This window comes from Rhipicephalus sanguineus, chromosome 5 (assembly GCF_013339695.2).
Source record: "Rhipicephalus sanguineus isolate Rsan-2018 chromosome 5, BIME_Rsan_1.4, whole genome shotgun sequence".
NCBI lineage: Eukaryota > Metazoa > Arthropoda > Arachnida > Ixodida > Ixodidae > Rhipicephalus > Rhipicephalus sanguineus.
The window spans coordinates 85,392,954-85,416,489 of record NC_051180.1 but is presented as its reverse complement, the minus strand read 5'-3'; the positions used below and the strand labels follow the sequence as shown (position 1 = coordinate 85,416,489).

Here is a 23,536-nt window from a genome sequence, read left to right as displayed (position 1 = left end):
AGCTTGAGTTCTGGCTCCTTTTCAAATCTACGCCATGACAACCAGGCCTATAGGGTCGTTTCTGCTATGTGCACCGCGTAAATAGCAGCTTGTAATAACCAAAGACACCTTTCTGAGTGCCAGAGAAGCAAAATTTGCTTCTTGGTTGCTGGTATGAAATGGTGACAGCTGTTCTGCTAGGTCACATGTTCTGTTGGCAGCTCAGAAAATGGTTGTTGCAAGAAAACTTGCCATAGATTTAAATCTTCAGTAATTCTAGGAATTTCTAGCAATAGACACAAAGTCTTTGAAGTTATTTTGTGTGAGCGACGTGATTGCAGAAAAAGTACAAAAACGCTCCGAGGTGTAAAAGCAATTTTTTAATCTTGATATATTAGCGCAATTCTTTCCGTTACCCATCCCATCTCGCTGTTACAAGATCTTGTGAACTTTGCACATTAGAAGCCCGGATTAAGATGGGTAAACTGCCTTTCCTTTCTCTCTTGCGGTGGCATTTATTTTACACTGTCTGCAGCTCAAAGGTTTCATCAGGAGGCGATGCTTCGATGGCGTACGTTGTTGCATGCAGCATGATTGTGAAGAAAGAGGCACCTGGAGAGGCAAGAATGAATTACATTGGTCGCGATTCGAGCCATCTGACGCAATAAAAGCACAAGATCACTGCTGCAATGACAAAACTGACTAGCTATTATGCATAGATGTCTAATAACTATAAATTGTTGTACACACTTAACTCTCTGAATCTAGGCTAGTGTGAATTCTTGAACACTAATGAGGGAAGCCCCAGAAAGAAAAAGTGGCCATACACTAGGGGCAAGATAGCATGAAGCATACTTTATGTCAAAATTTAAGATTATTAACCGTTCTCGCATATCTAGTCATGCAATAGAAAAAGAAACAATGAAGTGCACTTGAACTATCTTGCAACTAGGAATCTGATTTTTTTTTTTTTTCTGAAGACAATATCTTCGTGGGCCTCTCTCTCTCCCAGCAACTTTCTGCAATGTGGTTAGTGATGTCCAACAATATCCGACTCAATTCAGTTATCGCATTTACTTGCACATTGTTGGCTAAATGATGTCTAATGGTAATATTAATCCGCAAATGTTGACCAATGTTCGCTGTCCACCTAATAATAGTAATGATTGTTGGGGTTTTACATTCCAAAACCACAATATGATTATGAGGGATGCCGTAGTGGAGGGCTCCGGAAATTTTGACTATCTGGTGTTCTTTAACGTGCACCTAAATCTTCACTGTCTACCGTTATGACATTTTGTTCGGTCAATCTTGATGCCATCAGTGAGTTGTCCACCATATTTTGCTCTTTTTGCCAAGTACTATTCATTGACATTCATCGTTCTCTTAAAATGCAGCTCTCATCAGCTCAGGTTTCTTATCATGCTGCCTTTCCAACATTCCAGAGTCAATTGGAGGATTCGGAGATCCACTTGCCCGCATTTGCATTCGAAAAGAAGCAGTGGAACAGTGAAGCTCTTTGTACTGTCATAAAAGCAATGCAACACCTTAACTGCAATTTAAATTCATCAAAATGTAAGCACATGTACATGTGTAAATTGTCGTCAGAGTTGGCGTTGCCCTTTTCTGCTTGATGAAAGATGTGACACTGACTCTATGTCCATTACTTGCTATGTACCTCCACTGCTGAAAACTACTAAATGGTTAGGAACACCTATGTTGCAGCTAATCTTGAGTTTCTCACCTAGGACCCAGAAGACAGCTGATCCAGCTCCGGCCACGTAGAATATTGGAAAGCATAGCATACCCAGTATACAGTACTGCTGGATCACAGTCAGCTCTTTGTCTGCAAAGAAAAAGAATCAAGAACAAAAGTGCTGCATATCTAAATAACAGAGCCAAGGAAGATTAGGTAGCACACATCAGAGACAACGATGAAAGCATACTAAAGTTAAGCAACTGTTCCATCACAAGCTCTTCAATGGCAATTGGGCTCATGTGTCACAAAAACTAGCACAGCAGCAGTTGGAGAACCTGCATACCAGCTTCACATTTTCATGCACTCCCCCCAGTATTACACGACCAGATAAAGCCAGGACGTTCAGTACATGCTGTCGTCCAAGTACATGATACTTTGCATTCGGACAGCTGCGGTGAAGATTAAATGCAATACTGTTTTGCCCGTACTGAACTGCATTATAAGTGATGTACTTCTTCAGCCCTTACTAATCCTTATTCAAACGAGCTTGAATCATAGGAATAACTGAATTAGGCACCTTCCAGACCAATTCAAATCGCACTGGTCGCATATGCGAGAAAGGCAAATTCCAGTTATACAGCTGTTGCAGCTATGCCTTCACAGTAACTTTTAGCGCAACACAACGCAAGGAAGGAGACAGGACACATTGTTTTGTTATGCTAGAAGTTACTATGGACAAGCACCAGCTAGCCTGTCAAGATGTTGCGATATGCGTTCAATTTTATTCAAAACATGGAATGCCAAGATACTTTTTATTAAATGTAACATAAAAAAATTCGGCAGATCCCACACCTTGTGGGAATCGGTTCCACGCGAAGCAGTCAGCAAGTAGTTCTATGCTGTATTTTTCTTTTTGCTTAGAGTCAAGCGTTTCGAGGTGGATCGACGTGTTTTATTAAGTGCAGTAATTGTGTGCACGTCGTGGGCTTACCAGGCACGTCGACAACACTGGCGTTTAAAGGGCAACTTATGGTCTGACGTAACGTCAGCACTCACGGTAGAGCACATATGTCAGTATTATCGAAACGAAGTGCACTTTATGACGCGATGATGTGATTATCGTACGTAACATTCGTTAGCGTATTCATCCGGGATCGAGCGACGCTTGAATATAGTTTGCTGTATCGTAGGAATACAAATGTAATGTTTATCAGACTGCTATAAAAGCGGAACCAACACTGGAACCACAGACGTTAGCCTGACATGACGCGTGCATCGTAGGAATACATATGTAGCGTTTATCGCTTTGCTATGAAATTAGATAGCCAGCACCACAACCACAATTGGCATTGCACTGACATTACGCTTGCATAGGGCGTTTTTCTAAAGCAGCTTCCAGACCTGGCATGGCTCTGTGGTAGAATACCTGACTGCCACGCCGAATGCCTGGGTTCGATTCCTGCTGGGATCCTGATTTTTATTCTTTGCATTCGTCGGGTCAACGCTGAAGGTGTCGGTTTTTGCCAACGTCTGTTGTCGCCGTTGTTTGGTAGGTATAAACTTTCAAACACCTGTGGCGCATATCCGTATACCAAGGCCCGTGGAAAACGGGTACTATGTGCTACACGTGTCTGGAGGAAGGGGTTTGATGACGTACGCAACAGAATTTTCATGTTATGACCAGACAGTCATAGTCATCAAGTCATCTTACCCTCCCACGCTAATTTTGGTCCACACCAAGTTAAGGAGGCGATCACGAGAGCCCCCAGACGTAGGCGGACGGGCAGACGGACGGACGGACGGACAGACAGACAGACAGACAGATAGATAGATAGATAGATAGAAACGCTCAAAGTGCGAAAGGTTCGCTAAGAAATGCTTCGCATTTAAAACATTTGCAAACGAAGTCAACACTGGTGCGAGGTGTTCATACATCTAATAGGGCGAAGAATGTTTTTTATGCCTTACTAAACAAGGTTGCCAGTCATGAAAACTTCTACACCTTCAAGACCATGCTTCTTTACTTGATCGGCGCTAGCGGAGGGTCACAGAGGTCCACACTGATGCACACATACCATACTAACTAGCAGAGTTGCAAAAATGCAGCTTGCACATAAGTGCTAACAAGTATTAAATAGAGTATACATTGTGTTCTAATAAGCAGACATTAGCAAGTTGCTCAAGCAGAATGTAAATGCTATGTGACTTTTGTGTTTCTTTACATGGGCATGGCTTGGATATAATTCTTTGCTGCAAGAGACCAAGTATAGACTTTTAAGCTATGCTAATTTTTAGCATGGCAACAAACATGTCACCATAGCACCAAGCATAACCTCCCACCACCAATGGAGAGTGCATGTGAATAATATACAATGCAGTGTACAAGGCTTACTGCCCATGAGCATTAACTTGAAGGGTAAGGCAATATGTCAGATCAATTAAAGGAACTGTCTTAAACTGCCATTTCAAGGCCCCAGATTAGCTGTGGCTCTTGGAGGGCATAGTGGCTCGTTACACTTGCAGCCACTATCCCCTCCAAGTGCAATGGTAGCCAAGGTATAAAAAAGAGCTTTGGACATGCAATGGTTTTTACTTTTAGGGGCGAAGCTCCTCAGGGTGTGGGCCTGTCCCTCCTTTGTAGTATGTAGTATGTAGCCACACATAGTGGGATGTATCCACTCCATGTGGTAAAGATGACGATGACCACTGATGACCATGAAGAATAAGCGCGTTCCAGTATAGTGGAATATACCCACTACACGTGATAACGATGACGATGACGCTGATGACCATGAAGTATAAGCGCGTTCCATGACGATGACGACTGATGACCATGAAGAATAAGCGCGTTCCAGTATAGTGGAATGTACCCACTACACGTGACAACGATGACGCTGATGACCATGAAGTATAAGCGTGTTGCAGACCACACATTCTCTTTCTGCCATGGATGAAAACAATCATGAAGGCGCTCTCGCCCTCGAAAGGCAAAACGGCAACGCCGACAATAAACGTTCCCCTGAGCTTAACGTCATATATGAGGACCCCCGTGTTTGTGTGTCAGGTCTTTGTATGATGATCGAGTGGGCAAAATTTACGGGGATTGGCGGTTTACCACATTACCTCCGGAGCTTCGCCCACTCATCAGCATTCACTTCGTGGATATGGCGTGATTTTTTATTATACACATGACATCTGGTTTAGGTGGATGCATGTGGCATGTCTGCTTTTGGCTTAGCCTCTAGCTTTAGACATACATAATGTGGCATTACTAACATTTCTTGTGCTCAACCTTTACCATAACTGCTCAAAAGACCAAATTCCTTCCAAGCAAGGGATCCATGCATCTCTCGATTGCAAGCTTACTTTCAAAACCAACACAGTGTTTCGTGACATGCCCTTAGTCAATGATTGATCACAGCGATGAGACATAATGAATGCAATGAAGTGAAAAAAATAAAAAAAGAACTCACTGAACAGTTTGATTTTGCCCTCAGCACTTTTCAGGCGAATGATGTATGCTCCTCCCATACCAGCCACTATGGCAATCAGCAAGAGAGGAGAGGTCAATCTGAAAGCAGATAGGGCATGGTTTTCAATAAACCGTTTGAACCCTTTCGCGACCAAAAGAAAAGAAGAAAAAGGTGCCAAAATTATTGAAAAACTTTTTTCGCTCACTTTGTGGAGCTTTTTATTCTGAATGAAACGTTACAGTTTTTCAATGAAATAACGTTTCTTCATTTCTCCAACTGCGTAAAATGATACCGCATGCGCGGTATCAGAGGCAGCAATGCAATGAAAGCCGAGACACAGGAGGAGGAATAAACTCTATTGAAGAAATGTGGACAAGTGGGGCCATCTAGCGTCGAAAAACACAACTACAGTTGGTATAGCCGTCAATGGTTCCACGTGGGACCAATTTTTGTTGATGATGAGTATAGTCACTGTAAATAACGAGGACCCGTGGTCGTATATCAGGAACACGTCTTTACTACATGAAGGCTAGCCCCAAATTCCCCTTCGTTCTCCTTCTCGTTTCCTCCCTGTCCCTACCCCCAAGACTATGACCCACTATTGTATTTTCAACATCCTCCGAGGGGGAGAGGACGAAAACGTTACATCAGTCATTTTGCGGCTTCCATTACACAGAGCTTTTGCACCGGCCGGTTCACCACGTGGCCCGTAGCCAAACGTACGGAGCAGGCTCTAGCTACCCCGTCTCGGCCGGGATGCAGCGACGTCACTCGCCCGAGTTTCCAGAACATCGGAGCAGTGTTGTCCTCGTTCACTATCACAACGTCGCCTATGTGAATCGGTGAGGAACCTTGTTCTGGGCGGCAGTGCGCTGATCGCAGCTGTAGTAAGTAGGCATGTTTCCATCTTCGCCAAAGCTCTGTGCTGATCCGCTTCCGGTACTGCACTCGTCGTTGTAGCTCAGCGTGAGTTGATGTCTCAGCTGTGACACCCGGCTCCGGCATGGCGATGGCTCGCTTTCCGAGCAGAAAGTGCGCCGGAGTTAAAGGCTGCAATTCATTTGGGTCATCCTCCAGGTAGGTCAGGGGTCTGCTGTTGATGACGGCTTCAACTTCGCATAAAGTGGTCGTGAGGCCCTCTACATCAAGGCTGCTACGCCCCAAGGTTCGCTTCAAAGCGTCTTTCGTAGTGCGGATAAGGCGCTCCCACCATCCACCCCACCAAGGAGCTCGTTCCACAATAAATTTCCACTGTATGCGCGTGGTGGTGGCGTGCTCTTGCAACGCAGGGATGACCGCCTTGAAACTCCGTGCACAAGAGCGAAACGTTAGGGCGTTGTCCGAGTACACCACGGCTGGAACACCTCGCCGCGCAACAAACCGACGAAAAGCGAGAATCGTGGTCGCCGTTGTCATGTCGGAGGTCAGCTCGAGGTGAATAGCTCGTGTCACGGCACATGAAAATATCAGTATGTATGACTTGTTTGAGTTCTCAGTTGTGCGAACGTAAAGTGGCCCGCAATAGTCGATGCCAACAACCGAAAATGCTTGAGCTTCGGTTATTCTCTCTGGTGGCAATGGTGCGACTGGAACAGACACTGCCGTCAATCGTCGTTTTCGGCACGGTAAACACTGCGAAAGCACATTTTTTACGGCCTTCCTGCCCTTCAACACCCAGAATCTTGCCCGTACTTCGGTCAGGGTGAGCTCGATGCCACCATGAAGCGTGCGGGCATGAGCAGCCTGAACAATTAGTGTGGTCAACTTGGGTTCGGCGGGCAACAGAATGGGATGCCGGATGTCGGGACTGGCGTTAAGCAGGTCGAGCCTCCCACCAACACGGAGGAGTCCATTTGTATCCAGGAAGGGGGCCAGGCGAAGAACCGATGACGTTGACGGCAGCCTTTTTTCTTTCTCAAGAAGTCGTATTTCGGCTCCGAAATACTGATATTGCACGACTCTAAGCCAATAACGCTCGGCCTCTTCAAGTTCTAAAGTCGTGAGCATTCCACTGCGGGGAGGGCTCCTTCTCGAAGCGTTGTGGACGAAGCGCTGTACGAAAGCAGTAACGCGCAAAAGCCTATTGAGCGAGCTGAAATCTTCCGCACGCACAATTGAAGTCCTCGATGAAACAAGCGATGGACAGATCGTCGTGGCTGTCTCATAGAGAGGGTCAGTGTCTCTGTCGTTCGGAAGTTCATCCAGCTTGAAACTAGGAATCGGTCCTGGCGTTGAGATCCAAGGGGGACCGTGCCACCATTTATCCGACTCCAGAAACGCTTTGGCAGACACGCCACGGGTGAGTAGATCGGCAGGATTCTCGCCGCTGCTGCAATGCGCCCAGGTGTCGGGATTAGTGAGCTTAGATATCTCTGCCACACGATTGCTGATGAAAAGGTCTCGATTTCTTGTTTTTGCTCGGATCCAGTGAAGAGCGACGAGAGAGTCGGTCCAAAAATGAGCGGATGCCTGCTGGAGACGTGGCACGGACCGTACGTACTCCGCTAGCCGTGCTCCACTAACGCAGGCGATCAGCTCCAGTCGAGGCAGGGACATCGTCTTGAGCGGAGCGACGCGACTTCGGCTGATGAGCAATCGTGTGACGCATGCCCCGTCGGCAGAAAGGGCCCGAACGTAGATACACGCACCATAAGCCTTAGGACTGGCATCAGTAAATATGTGCAGTTCAAATGCCAGCTCTACGCTGCCGTCGTGCAGAAACACGTAGCGAGGAACCTGTGCCTGGACATCTGGCAACTCGGTGCACCACGCGTTCCATGCAGCTTGTACTTCATCTGGCAGCGTGTCATCCCAGGAGTGCTTCCGCTTCCACAGGTCCTGGAAAATTAGCTTTCCTTTCACGGTGAATGGGGAGAGATAACCAAGCGGATCGTAAACGCTGGCTACGGTTTGAAGGATCGTGCGCTTGGTGGCTGGTCTGTTTGCGGCGAAGGAGGCTGCGTTACGCACTGTCAACGCGATGGTATCGCCGTTACGCTCCCACGGCAGGCCCAAAACCTTCACGAGATGGTCATCTCCTGCTTCAGTCTCAATGGCCACGTTATCTTGGATAAACTGTTGCTTTAGCAGGTCGGAGTTCGATGCCCATTTCCGTAACTCCATGCAGGCGTCAGCGAATATGGCGCGTGTTTCCTGGTATACAGTCATGGCTTGTTCCGCCGTGGACACCCCAAGGATGAGGTCATCCACGTAAAACGCCTTCTCCAGGAGGGACACTGTCACAGGAAATTTTTCCCGACACGACGCTAAATGATGGCGAATCGTGGCGGCAAGCAGAAAGGGACTTGATGCTGCTCCGAAAGGGACCCTAGTCATCCGCCATGCGACAATGGGTGGGCTGGGCTCTTCCTTGGTTGGCAGTTGCTGAACCCATAGAAAGCGTAGCAAATCGCGGTCTTCTGGACGAATAAGCATTTGCAGATAGGCTTTCTTGATGTCTGCCACAAGAATCACTGGGTAGCAACGAAAGGATAGCAATAGTTGCACGATGTCAACACCAAGCTTCACCCCTTTCGATAAAACGTCATTCAAGCACGGTTTTCCGACGACATGAGACGACGCGTCAAAAACCACCCGGAGCTTGGTGGTCACTGCATCGCGGCGGATGACAGCATGATGCGGCATGTAATAAATGTTAGGGCCTGGAATTTGCTCTTGATCAACTCTTTCGGCATGACCATCCTTGAAATAAGCAGTGATGGCTTCGTCGTACTGTTTCAGCAGGTCGGGTTGTTCCCTGAATCGGTTCAGCTGCATATTTAGTCGACGTGCTGCAAGCTGTCTGTTGTCACTACCGGCCGGAATGCCAGGCTCCTGCATCATCAGGGGCACTTGGTAACGACCAGCTTGCTTGCTCAGACAGTGCTCAAATATGTCGAGGTCAGGGTTGTCTTTTACCGTACTTGACCACCGGTTCTCACTACCAATAGTGTCGAGGCGCCACATAGCCGATTCATTGCACTCTTGATGAGAACCACCAGCCGATAAGAAAAGGGCACTAGTTGCTGTAGCTTCGTAGTGCGAGCTACTGCCCTGCACAGTCCACCCGAACGACGTTTCCACGGCAGTGAGTTGCTCGTTGAGGCGATCAATCTTTCCAGTGGCGACCTTCCAATAAGCGTCCGAGCCAATTAATATGCTGACGTCCTCTGGGTGCCAAGTTTCCAAGTTTCCGGGTCAAACATGTCCGCAGCATCATACCTCCGGGCGCTCAACAGCTCGAGCACTTCAATGTTCAGCGGTGGACTTGTCACGGTGCACACTTCGGGGACTTCCAGTGCTTCCAATGTGACGGTGCTGCCGTTAAATCGTCCACGCAGCGTGACAGAGACGCGTCGACAACGTAAATGATTCCGTGGCTTGGCATTTCCAAACGTTACCAGTGAGAGCTCTTCCGTGCCAATGACTTTACACTGCAATCTCTTGGCCACGTCGGTGCGGATGAATGAACGCTGGCTGCCGCTGTCAAGCATCACACGCACCAGGAGCTGTCGCGGTCCGCTCTCAGCCCAAACACGGCCCGTCTGAAGCAGCACCGACTTGGCTTCTGTAGCGCCAGTTGACGCCGTAGTTACCGTCGGTGAGGTAGAGCCGGACGAGCCGCTCGGTACTGTTGGTGCAGGAGCAGCGGTCGTGGTGACGGCTCGTGACAGCTCGCAAAGGACCGTTAGGTGTCGGCGTTGGCACTTGTTGCACGTAAGGTTCAGGGAGACTCTGCAAAACCGTGCGACATGATTGCGCATTCCGCACTTGTAACAGCACCGAGCGTTAAGCAATCTGGCCCGTTTCTCGTCGGCGGGTAAGTCGACCCTGCACTCTGCCAGGCTGTGACCTCGGCTGTCGCACAGTACACAAGGCGTGCTCTGCTGTAGGGATTCCGTCGCCGCTAGCGCGGATGCCGACGGAATGCCCTGTGAAGATCTTCTCGGCGAGCTCATGTCACCAGGTACCGTGATCGAGTTGCGCGTATACGATGACGCCGCTTCTTGCTTCCCTTCCTCACGCACTTCAACCTGGATTTTCAGGAACGCTAAAATGTCGGTCGCCTTGTGCGTTCTCGCTTCAGGTGGTGTGGGCTCTGCTGATGCATTAGTACCGCGCGTGCTTTCCTCCTTCTTCTTCTGTCGGTACATTATCGCCAAGTCTTCTGGCAAGCACCTCATTAGCACCCGATGCAGCACCACAGTGTACTGCTCAGGTGGTACACCAAGACCTTCGAGCGCACTTACGCGGAAACGCACGGTGTCATGCAGCACCCGAAGCTTCTCCACTTCCTTGGAACTCCTCACGGGCGACAATGCAAGAAGCTGGTCGATGTGCTCGTTGACTAGTAATTCCTGTCGACCGAAGCGCTCTTTCAGTGTTGTCACGGCAATTTCATAGTTGTTATCAGCCAGCCTGATGCCTTCGATAGCTCGCTTGGCCGCTCCCGTCAGGTACGTCAGCAAATACTTAAATTTCTCGATGGGTGGCAACTCGGTGTTCTCGTGAATCGTGGCGCTGTAATGGTCCCAGAATTCTTGCCACTGACGTAAATCTCCGGCATACGTCGGGACCTGAAGCGTCGGAAGCGCGACCGACCGGTAGCGTGGCGTACTGACGGGTCCTGGCGGCGCCCCAGCAGATCCGATGTTGCTCTGGGTGGCTGCTACCCGGTCGTCATTGGGTTCACTCCTAGACAGGCCGCTGAGACCGGTCGCCTGTTGACGCTGTGACAGGAAGAACTGCGCATCAGCAATCGCGTACAGAATCTTCTCGTGGTAGTCGTTTGCGCCCTCGACTTCTCCTTCAATAGCTTCGTCTTCCGTTAGATCGATAATGTGGCCGCTCGGTGCTGTTACAAGTGCGGCTAGCCCTTGCACAGTAAAGACGTCTATGACCACGGGTCCTCGTTATTTACATTTTGGTGCCGTGAAACCCGGGAGTGGTCATTCGTGGACTACAATGACTTCAGCCGAGCGTCTTCGGAAGGTGCGTGGAACTCTCAGGGTGAGCGTCTCTCAGATTATTACGCTCCTGACAGAACTGCTGCAGAATCCCGATGCCGAAGCGCGCCGTGTCATGAAGCACGTCAACGTTTTGAAGAGCAAGGAAGCTGAGCTCCGCCAGCTGGACAGGAAGATCCTGGACGTTATTGAAGACGACGAACTTGACAAGGAACTCGATGAGTCTGCAGAATACCATGAGAAGGTCTTGTATGCAGTCGCTGATGGTCAGTATTTCTTGTCTGAACGCGAACAGTCTGTTCACCTACGTGACACGTGCTACCTGCCTTTTGCTTACGTCAGACATGACAACGGAAACTACAACCAAGCTGGGTTGTGTACAATCGCCGACGACTGTGACAGCATCTCCGAAAGCATGGAAGGAGTCATGACAAGTTTTGAAGGCTCAGATTCTAACCACAAAAGCGGATTGTCTGCGAGTCTACAAAAAGATGAAAGCATTTCGATGGAAGTGGAAGGGAATAACACCGAATCGGTGGTGATGGCCTGTAGAAAAACGGAGCCACCGAGCCAGGATCCAACGATTGAGGTCTCTTTTGGCGGTGGGGAAGCGGCGACGACTTGCGTAAAAGATGTACTTCTTGAACAATCACTTGACTCTGTTGATCCCAGACAGCTGTTAGACTACTGGACAGACGTGTCCGAAGAAATTGAACATTTTGGCAGCATTTTGAAGTCAATTGTAGAACCAAGAAAAGAGGAGCAACCGAGGACTAATTTCGAAGGCGGCCCAGTGGTAAACCAAACAAATGGTGGAAGCAGTGCCGTGAAGGTCAAGGCCGAAGGTGAACAGGATTCTGTCAGCGGCCAACTTAGGAAGCATGCAAATGAAGAACCTTCCAACCGCCTTCCCACCAGCAACGATGGCTCCTTCGATCTTCTTGGCGGGGAAGCTAGCAGTCCTACTGCGTTTCCTGTGGCGTCTTCGTCGTTGGATGCACAGCCTGGACGTCAGAAATGTGTTCCACTCATCTTCGAGGAACTGAATGAGGTTCTGACCAAACAAGGGGATGTTCGTCTAGAAAAGGAAGTGAAAGCGCTGCGTCTGCCTCCGGAAGTGAAGTGCAGTGCCCTGCGGACGTCGCCGAAGCGAACTCGTCATCGCGCGAGCCGAGTGCGCAAGCAAATCAACCGGCTTGTTCCCAGGCAGCAGAAGGAGAGCCAGGCGCAGAAACTCGCCACTGATGTGATGAGCCTATCGGAAGGAAATGCGTTCATGCCGGCATCCGTCTCCGAATTCGAGATGTCGCACAGTTCGTGCCGCAAAAACAGAGATCGCCGCAGGTGTCCAGGCTCTTCGTGGAGGACGCAACGCCATTACGCTGCCGTAAAACGTGGGCAGGAGAACCTGAATGTGGACACCACCAGTGCCGTGCCGGTATGGAAACGGCGGAGATGGAAACGCGCACATCATTTTGCCACATCAGCGCGCTATCGCCCGGACCAGGCTTCAGCGTAGATTCATGTTGGAGACGCGGGAATGGTGGAAGAAGAGGACATTCCTTCGAGTGACATCACTGTATTCCGAGCGAGATGCAATGGACAGAGCTCGCTCGTTTCGTTCTTCTTGAACCGGACCACGTTGTGCATGTTGTCAGAAACGAAACGACCTATGTCACTTTCGTCCCGTCCCCCTCGGAGGATGTTGAAAATAAAGAAGTGGGGCAGGGCACGGTGTGGGGCAGGGGCTCGGGCAAAGGCGAGAGACAAAAGGGAGGGAAGAGAACGAAGAGGATTCGGAGCTAGCCCTTGCACAGTAAAGACGTCTATGACCACGGGTCCTCGTTATTTACAGTCACCATAGGTCATTTTGTTAGAAAATCTCATGACGACTATACTCGTGAACGGTCGCGAAAGAGTTAAACATTCCTTTAAGAGCATCATAAAGTCTGAAAAGTGTCATCACTTGCATGTTTTGACTAGGTCACACAAGGGTGCATTTGCAGGGGCATGTTCTCAATGAGTGGAAGGACATTTTTTTTATGCATATATCAATCTTGTTTTTTTTGTTCGCTGGCTTCCTCCATAGCTCAACTTCATATGGACTGTGTACGCCTGCACTTTTTTCGGTGCACTTTATAAACGTAGGTGCAGTAACTTTTTTTCTCCTTATGTGGCCTAGGCATTGTGTATGCATGTTGAACTGTAGTTAGACTATGCTGCAACTTGAGCATTCTTTAAGGGGCCCTGCAACACTTTTCAATGTAACCATCAAATGGCCTCATTAAAGGAGTTCATTGCCTCATGAATCAACTGCCACAAAAATTTTTAGAATCCGTCGAGTACGAATGGAGTTAGAGATTTCTTGCATGCAGTAATTGCTTTCTCTCTTCTCTTGTCCCTACGAGTGCGCTAGAAGCTAAGCAGGGAGGGATGGCACGAGGGAAAGAAGATAGGTCATGCATGCGTCATGGCCTTGAGCACTTATTCTTTTTTTCTTCGAACATGCGCCTAGCTTTCAGTGTGATCACGAGCATGTGCGCGGGCACATAGCGGCCTCCCGCAGCGGTCGCAGTAACTATGCAGCTCGCGATGCTCAAATCAGCCAATGGCCGTGAAGTTGGGTATATGGCACGGTCATTTGATTATATGGCGTCATCTGTAGAAAGAAGTGGGAACAATTTCTCGCTCACTTTGAGAATTAATTGTAAATTCCAGGCCGCATGCTACGCTATAATGTTTGGCTCACGTGTTCTTAGGAGCCTCATCTACTGATTGGCAGCATTTTCTGACCATGCTGAAAAAGTTTTGCAGGGACCCTTTAACATGCAGAATTTTCTGTCCTCAGTGCAGGAACCTGCATAATGATGCACCAACGGAAACACAAACAAAGTAAAGCAGTAGCTCTGTTGTGTATGTCGCAATTTTAATTAAAAGCATGTTGCCATTATTGCAAGGTGCCAAGAGCTTCTCTAGAGGTGCATATCCTACGCGTGGGAAGTTTTAAATAACTGAAGCGTACATATAAGAGAACACATTTGGTCTGATGTTCTTTTTGGAAACAACTCTCCAGTATGTTTTTCTATGACATGAAGCATGTGTCCACCGAGTTCTCTTGTGGAAAACGTAGGGGCTTTTGCTTTCACTCAGTGTAATAACACAAATATTTTACCAGGGATTAGTTAATTTTGTGGCTGCAGTACATGTCCAGATTTATCTTTTCTGCGTATAAATATCATTTTCAATTACTGGTCACTTTTCAATGCAAAAAACAAATAGTATGTCACTTTTATTGTTTTGCTGTGGAGATATTACAAATAACAAATTAACTGATGGCATTGTTTGGTGATTACTTTTTCTTTCTCTTGTATGAAAATAGTTATAATCTGTTAATTGTTTATTGCATTTATAAATTTGATGTGCACGCTGTATTTGATGTAGGGGGTCTGTAGCCATGCACAGGTTACAGAGGCCCAGTCTGCTGTAAAGCCTTTTGTCTCGGTTTTCTCTAGTTTTTTTTTTCCTCAAAAAAGGGAGAGATAAACGTCAGACTTACATACAGTACAAGATGAGGCCAATGAAGACGAAGAGGTAGTTGCTTTGAAAGTGCTCCACATTCTGCACAACTCTGGCGGATGCATCGCCGATGTTCTTGGGCACGCTGAATCGGTTGAAGTTGACGAACTGCTTCCACGGACGAATGGACTGTTTCTTCTGCGAGAGCCATTCCTTTGCAGCGGCAGGGCTGGTTGGCAATAGTCCAGGCTTGCTGTCGGAAAAAGAAATTATCTGAACATGTGCAAACAAAATAACTCGCAAGGAAACATGATTGTGCGCTTTTACGAGACCGCCACGTTGTAGCCCTCCATAGTTTGGGTCACATTTCAATCGGTTTTATGGTTGCAAAATGCATAGCCACTTTGCTTATGTGGCCAAGGGAAAATTGGCATGCACTTATTTATTCAACCAATGTGTTTCTGTATAATTTTCTTGTTGCTATTGCATATCATCATTGATTGGTATAACTTTTTTCCAGTTTCATAGTCATTTAAACTTTATTAAAACATATAAAGGCTGGATATTAGGCATATAAACACTGGTGAGCCCCAAAGAATGGATTATATGAAAACCTGTACACAGCTTTATAAAGACCAATAGATAATGAGTGATGGAATTTACCCATCCAAAAGCAACAGATGAGCTACAAGTGGTATATTCTCACAATTTGGATTTTTTAGCATACACGCAATAACCAACGCTCAGTAACCTGCACAGTTCTTGCACTCATCATACTACTGGCTTTAAAATTTTGAAATGACACTGCTGATATGCGACTGAGACGTACAGCAATTACACTGCCGCGCAAATTGACAACCCCGTTACTTTTCTTTCTTTCACGACGTGACGATGACGTGGCACGGGCCAAAATACACCGCTGCCGTGACGTTCATGCCAAAGACAGCGTCGAAACGAAAGCGACCGCTTGTAGAACATACTCACACAGTGCCTTAAAAACCTGCTCGTCAAGTCGACACGATAAACGTCCTTCGGACTTTGGGAACCCGGAATTTCACGCGAATATACTCGCCTCTTTTGCTCCTCATCTACGGCAGCAACAATCTCGCCAGTAAGCTGGCTCAAATCCAAGTTGATGGAGTCTCCCTTGGCGTCCATGCTGTTGAGGCCCTCGCAGATTCCTTAAATAAGAACCGTCAGTTTTATTCTGTGGGTTGCGCCTGAAAAATATAAAGCAGTCACAGCCCATCATATAGTTTACGATCGCCAGTTTCGTTTCGCGCGCAGTCGTCTTATCTTATGCAGTTGATTTCATAATACATGTGCGCACATCACAACGTCCGCTACAGTTTTATAGGAAACAGGACACATAGCATCAATCGTAGAGCTCCTTTTGGGTGCTAGCACAAGATGGTTTTGCGTCGTAACATTTTTCTTGAACAGCTGAAGAAATGAATGGAGTTCGTGGTGGAATCGAGCTGCTCAACGCGAACATGCAGCCTTTGGCTTACTATTTCAAGGCTTAAATGAAACAAAGAGAAAGATTTTACACTTCTTAAGAGTAAAATTCTATTGTAGTTGTTATTCGCCCACCTGAACGTTCAGAATCCTACGCATTTCAACAGATGCACCTCAGGAGAAAGGTTAAACAAAACAAAAATAGTTATTTTTGATGTCGATGGTGATTAATTGACTGTTTACAGTCTGGCTTTGGGCTTGCCAAAGTGTTGTTTAGTGTATTTTTAATGTCAATGGTTTCTACAAATAACAGTTCATTAGAGTATGTGCACAATTATTTGCTGCATCGTTCGAATTTAAATGATATAGTTTTGAGCAAAAACAAAATGAACGATCGGAAGCCAAGCAAGGGGCGGAAATACGCAGTCGCATGCTGACACGCGGCGGCAGCGCCGCCTCCACCGCTTGCGGCTGCCGGGTATCCAACTGCAAAGAAAACATTTCTTTCATGACGTCACTGGTGAGGTCAGCAAATAGAGGGAAAGGGCGCGAATGCGCGAGGAGGAGGGTTGCCACAGAAGCCCTCCCCTCCCACTTAGCATGCATGTGTGGAATGGGTTCTTGCTCTCCTGCAGGTCCGCAGGAGTGACGTGGCCATTGCTTAAATTTCGTTAACTATTATTGCGATAGCAATTATATGGACACTGTCGGCTGATTTTTGCCGTCGCCGTCATGTCCCGGATATATATATATATAAAAAAGGCACAAAGAAAACTAAGGCAGAAGAAAAAAATTCCGAAGCACTCGACTGGGGATTCGAACCATCGTTCCCTCGTGTCCCAGCCTGCTGCATTACACAACTCGACCATGCCCCATGCATGCACCGGTGAAATAACGGCGAGCTATTTTTGTGCACCATTTACCGCTGGTGGTAAGCAAATCTCGGAAGAGCGTGAGCGTGTTTTGTATCACGCAGCGCTCCTAATTTTCATTCAGTTTGACAACTGCCCTTGAGACGTGCACGAAAAAGTGGCCCTTTTCTGTACCCACTCGTGATGTGGAAGAATAAAAAAACAAAGAACACTGGGCACCAGGCCCGTAGCCAGGGGCTGGGCCCCCCCCCCCCCCGAAATTTTTATGAAATATGGTGTTTTACCAAAAATAAATCATAAAAATAGGCGTTTTTCTCAAATAGTCAAGGTTTTCACCAAGTGGGCCCCTCCCGAAAAAAATTCTCGGCTACGGGCCTGCTGGGCACACCTTGCATCAGATGCCCCCGTGTTGCAAGAAATGCAGGAGGTCACTCCACACGCAGCAGTTTAAAAGGAAAAGAAATATCTAAGAGCATCTGATTATCCATTGTCAACACTTGCAGCGCATTGCTCAAGCACAAAGACGTAACAACTGTGACAGGCGCTGCAAGTATCGAGCTTTTCTCGTTCTTTGTGTGACATTCCCGTTTCTTGCTATCGCATTCATTGCTTCGCCCTTGCAGTGAAACTGTGACTTTTTCTTGAATTTTCTTCGTGTGCTGTGAAGTGGACAAACTAAAGCTGACCGATTTCTCAATAAGGCAGAACTCGATCAACAGAAGTAGAATTTGAGCGGTTTTGTTTTTGATTCACATGTTTCGTACTGATCGGCAACAGCACTTTAAATTCGTAAGTGAATTATGTACATAATGAGCAGAAATCGATTCCAGAAAACGTGCTGGCCACATGGTACTTGACTCAATCACGCCTGCTATGATGGCGCACATTTTTTTATAGAATTTGAGTACCAAACAAGAGAGAAGTTCAGACGGAGGCTTGAAGCGAAGAGAAATCGTTGAATAGGGACTGCAGCTGGAGAAAATGTTTCGACATTTTGACTTGTCTTCGTCAAGGCAGCAGCATTACCTTGATGAAGAAAAGTTCAGTTGCCAGAACGTTGGCTCCAGCGACATTCCCTGTTAAATGATTTCTCAGAACGTTGAGTACATTACATATATTTCACTGAAAGTATTGGAACTAAAGACCTACAAAGTTTCAGACTTGGCTACACGCATTTCCGTGAACATGAAGGGGCCTATAATTGCTTCACATCATTTGAACCACATGCCAAAAGTAAAAGATGAACAAATTGTGTAGCTGAACTAACACGCACTCAAGCCTTTCACTACAAGTATTTTGCCGGCAGCGGGTCAGCTGTCGTGACGAATCAATCCAGCGAAACTGCGCTTATGTCAGTCCAGTCAGTCTTGCAGGGAACTCGCGTACTCATCCAAAATGAGTACCTGCTCAAATAATAGACCGAAATACTTGTGCTCACCCGTTGTCACAAGGTAACTTGAAAACCTCTGCGGAACTGAAAATACCGGGGTTAAAACACCACACAGCCATGCAAAGCATGTGATGCTCTGATTTAGCCATTTTGGCCTAATACTTCGTCGATCTTCTCGATGCGGCTTTCTGCAGCTTCCGTTCACTGCACGCCTCATCAAATGTCTTATCTTTCACGTATTCATACTTGGAACGGCAACCGAACAAAATAACTGAGCGCAATCCGACTTGTGATATCTCTGAGCGAGTGGCAACGGTAAGCGGAGGCAAGCACTATGAACACAGGAAGCCAACCACTTCCCGTGCTTCGCCCAATTTAAAATTCACAAAATAAGAAATAAAAAAGACAAATAAACAAAAGAATAGTTTTTTACAGTTCAATCAAGTTCCTTTAATTGTAAAAACTTGTGATGGACAATAAACGAGAACATCCACATGAGCCTTACTTCGTTCCACCAGATCTTAGGATGCCCGGCAACCTACAGGAGCGTGCTTGTTTCTGGAAACCGAAACTGGCTCTCAGTTTACGGGGGCAGACCCAAGTGTCAAGACAGTGACAATAATAATAATATTAATAAAAAATTCATTTGGTCCCTCATGCATTCACTTAAGACGACTCTAAGGCGAAAGCCTCATTTTTATTTCCTCTTCTTCTCAGTCGACTGTGGTACATTGTTGACTGTGGATTGTTGATTGTGGACAGTGGTTTGTTGAAATTGGAATGCTGTGATCTTAAATGTTCAAAGAATTCATTGCACCACGAGTTCATGTAGCATTGGCTTCTGCAGGTTGCAGAAGCCAATGCCACGATATGGTTAACCACGAATGGTTATGACCACGATATGGTTACCACGATATGGTTACCACGATATGGTTATGAGGGACGCCGTAGTGGAGGGCTACGGAAATTTCGACCACCTGGGATTAACATGCACCTAAATCTAAGTTCACAGGCATCTAGCATTTTGCCTCCATTGAAATGTGGCTGCCATGGCCGGGATTCAATACCGTGACCTTCGGGCCAGCAGTTGAGCACCATAACCACTAGACCACTGCTGTGGAAGTGGGGAGACTTTACATCAAGAGTTCCTCTTGCTTTAAGTCACTAGAGAGCTAATCCACTTAAACAGAACAAGGGCTCAGAATCAACTTTTCTTGTTCCTAACATAACTTCTCTTTGTGCCCTACAAACTGGCGTTTTCATGTTATGTATGTGTGAACAACAGTGTCACATGCAGAAAAATGATTTTTACTAGCACCGTTGAAAAGCTGTGCAACAGACTCACCTTTCAGCTTCTGTTAAAATGTGATAACTTAGCAAGAAGACGATCTTCAATTCAGAGTGGCCACCGTTGTTTACATGTTCACCGAGGTCACAAAAACTTCCACTTCGCACCAGCAAAATGCTCCAAGGTTCATCAAGAAGAACCTCTAGTGAAAAGTAATATATGCTGTGTGATGAACATTAGCAGACTTTTTGTTGATAAATAAATGAACACCTTGCTAGTGCTGAATTGGCATGCTTTGGACCTCTGGCAAGTCTCTCTATCAGGCTGAGAAAATAAACTTGAGGAAGATGTATGGATCAATCTCGAAGCAAAGGTGCAAGTTTTTCAAATTTCTGCTAGGGGAAGTAGCTTTTGTAGCAGGTGGCTCATTGTGCATGTGTTTCTTCGCTGTGCGTCCCACCACTGTTGTGCAATCCAACATTTAGAGTGAACAGAAAACTTCTTCAATTTGTAATCATTGACAATTCGAGAGAGAAAAGCTTTAAACCAGTTTATTGTGTAACTTTAACCAAAGCTTTGCTCTAATGGCATATTTTCACATGTAAAAATTCCATGGCTCACACGTATACATACTTTACACGCTAAAATTTGTATATACGCTATAGTCATCATTACCAGATTACTAACTTTAGAAAATAGGAATACTTGGCACAGATATACAAAGAAAATATGTTCATACTTTACCTCAAAATGCGACCTTGTACGCTAATTTGTTTAACAAGCGATCACAGTAAGCAAACACCTGAGGCACCCACCACAAACTCAACTCGTTTCGTGGCACAGGTACAAACACACATACATACGTAACACAGGTTATTCCTCTGATAGGGCAAGGACGATTCTTGAAAAACTTAGCTCTGAAACATGTTTTATTTGCGCAGATCTATTTGTCGTCATTCTCAGAAAGAAATATTTCTCAATTGGAAAGTGATTTCACAAGGTAATTTAAAGTGGTTACCCAAGAGCTGTACAAGGATGCTTACACGTACATCAACAGACACAACTGCCCGCAGTGAGCACTCTCGCCTTGCGACGCTTATAAATCTACATGGAGTCAAATTCACTCAAAATGAATACACCGCTCTAACAATAGGTTCCATTAGATATAGCACAACAAATGTGTAGTACCAAAAAAAGGTGATCACCCCACTACAAACCTCTAGGAGGTTTTGCTGATGGAAACAAACTTGAGGAAATTCTACCGGTCAATCTTGAAGTGATGATGCAGTTTTTTCTCATTTTTATTGGGAAAACCAGCTTTTGTAGCAGGTGGCTCGTTGCTTTCAAAGAGCCACAGTGACTTTGGGGAGAGGGAAGCGTGGACTACAACTTAACTCAGGGGTTATGTTCTGACACACACACTGATATGAAACATGTTCGTTCACATGTACAAGTTATCTTTCAATATCTGACCCACACACATGGGTACGCAGTGATCACACTATGCTTGATGATAACAGTACCACTATGAAGATTCGCTAAACCTTCGCTTTGAAGACAAGCGAAGATTTAGTTTGATCAGTGCCTTAACAGGCACAGTGCCAAGGTTGCTACGATGACATGAAAGTTTTGCAACAGCGGTTGCACGACAGGTTCTGTGGTGGAATATTTTGCAGTGTGCAAGTGTTCTGCTGACAATGTGGGTTCAAGAACAATACAGAAGCTTTCATCCTCACCAGCTATTTCAAGAGTGACCGGTAGAATTTCCTCGTAAACAAAACACAGGGAAAAAGTTACAGCTCAGGAACGTCTACTGTCATAACTGGAGGCATAGTTGTAATCACTGCTACATAATGCAATGTTGACTGCATACTCTACACAAAAGCAGCTTGCAATTTGTCATAAAAAAAAGAAAAGAAAAAAGAAAGAACCACTCTGTTCTCGCGCAGCTCCTGAGGAAAGTTTGAGGACGGAGAGCACACCAAAGGCATCTCTGGCACCTAAGCGACCCTGGCCTTTAAGAATATTAATAGAAAAAAAATTGGAAAGAGAAAAATAGGAGAGGGTGGGGAGCAGTATCGGGGAAGAGCAATGCCTCAAGCATCCGACTAAAGGCGTTTTTGGGATAAACACGATGCAAGTGGTTTGTGAAACCTTGAGGTATTAATAATGAGTGAACACTTCAAATTGTGCAGAAGTCCAGATTTCTCAAAGAAAAACTGTGCTTCCGAATAGAGGCCTCGCCAAAGGATGAGGACAGTAGCACCATCCAAAAGGACATTTGCCAACTGCAAACTTGGGAAAATTGTTGACGTGCATATAAGGAACCTAAACAGAGCAAACCACAAGAGGGGATTGAATGGATTGTGCAAACAACTGGCGATGTGTTGTGACAACAGGAAACAAGACAACAAAAAACAGACAGCTTGTATCGGTGAAGCATCTACTTTCCCTGCACGATAAGAACGTTGTGTACCTTGACACCTGTGCTTCATGTGTCTTTTTTTACAGTTTTCCTTCCTGCTCACAACATGCATGTACGATTCCCAACAGCCCTAAGAAAATCCAGAGTTGTTTGCACTGTTCAGTTCTTGCACTAAACCATAGATCATGGTTGGCAGTGGCTACATGTCCAAATGGCTTGGGTTATTGTCCCACCAATTTAGCACTCCTCTTTTTCCAGCTGCCCGAGGCAGCAGCCAATTAGGTTTCTGCTATGACAGAGGTGACAAGCCGAAAGGTACAGAACCTTGTTTTTCTGGCGAACAAAAGGAATTTAGTGCTGCATATTCAGAGACGTGCGATCCATTGTTTGTGCCGACAGACTGCGAAAGTAGGCCCAGCACGTGCACACGCGTCTAAGTCAGTGCAACTCACAGACTGCGCTACGTCCAAACTGTTCAATGAGTGGGCAGATAGTGCACAAAACAAGGGTGCAATGTTTGCTAGCCTTTCTAAGGCGTTCCTGCCAACTGAAGGAGCTCAGAACTGCCAACCAATTAGATGGGTGCAGTGTGGCCATACATAAAGAAAAAGAGAGAACAGGAAAATGAGACACGCATCACAACAAAAACTCCCAGGTACAGTCCCTCTTACTGAACAGCAGAGGCCATGAGTGGCTACTACCTCTGCGCCGTTTCTGCAGGGAAAGCGTTGCCGAAGTGTTCTTGCGCACCAACCCAGTACTGGCCTTGAGTTCCCGGGTTAGGATACTGTGCTGAACTCAAGAGAGGAGTGTTGGCCTGTGGTAGTACGCTAGGAACGCGATTGCTCGAATGGGCATTTGAAGTACGGACTGGAGAGCCTCTGCCCCCAGAAGTGGGACTCGGTGGTGGAGACATCCTTGGCTGAGTGTACGGAGAAGTTCCCAGCTGCGACGCTGCGTTGCTAGGAAGATGTTGAGGACTCGCGAGTGGCGGTGGTGTACACGGTCGGCTCGACGAGTTGATGGGCCCGTGGAAACTGGTGGGCGTTGATGGGGCTTGCGAGGCATCTGCACTGCTGATCGCCCTCGGCGGAACGACCGTGGCGGGTGGAATGGTCTGCCCTGTCAGTGCTAGCGGCACAGGCTGCGAATAAACCAGGCCCACCCCAACAAAATACAGTTATAATGACTACGCAGCAATAAAGGTACACTCGCGTTGCACCTTAACTTCCAAAGTTGGCAAAATAATTTGGGCCATTGCACGCACGATTGCACTCAAATTTCTGAGGCCTGCTTTTTTGTCTCCAGTTGCATCCAAATAGTTTAAAAAGCTCTTGAATGTCATGAGTTCAACATGACAAAGCAAGAAGAGCACAGCAATGCTCATTCTTATACTGGCTTCACTTCTTTTGACAAATACTGAGCAGTGACCATCAAAATAATAATTAATATGTGACATGCCACGTGGAC

General features: G+C 46.5%; 3 protein-coding genes across 4 annotated transcripts in view; all 3 read right to left on the bottom strand.

The window, feature by feature from the left end:
• Positions 1-23,536, bottom strand: part of LOC119393937 (uncharacterized) — a 635,915-nt gene that overhangs the window by 400,747 nt on the left and 211,632 nt on the right. The window lies entirely within an intron of this gene.
• On the bottom strand, positions 332-16,295 carry LOC119393934 (prenylated Rab acceptor protein 1). Its single transcript, XM_037661128.2, has 6 exons — positions 16,227-16,295; positions 15,706-15,853; positions 14,674-14,886; positions 5,152-5,249; positions 1,724-1,825; positions 332-591 (listed from the first exon to the last, which is right to left on the bottom strand). The coding sequence occupies exons 2-6, from the start codon at positions 15,789-15,791 to the stop codon at positions 500-502; spliced, it is 591 nt and encodes a 196-aa protein (XP_037517056.1). The 5' UTR covers positions 15,792-15,853; positions 16,227-16,295; the 3' UTR covers positions 332-499.
• LOC119393932 (signal peptide peptidase-like 2B) overlaps positions 20,177-23,536 on the bottom strand; it is a 49,078-nt gene continuing 45,718 nt past the window's right edge. For both annotated transcript variants that reach the window (XM_037661126.2, XM_037661127.2), the window contains one exon: positions 20,177-23,210. In XM_037661126.2, coding sequence (XP_037517054.1) covers positions 22,764-23,210 — 447 coding nt within the window. In that variant the 3' untranslated portion in view covers positions 20,177-22,763. The remainder of the gene's footprint in view (positions 23,211-23,536) is intronic.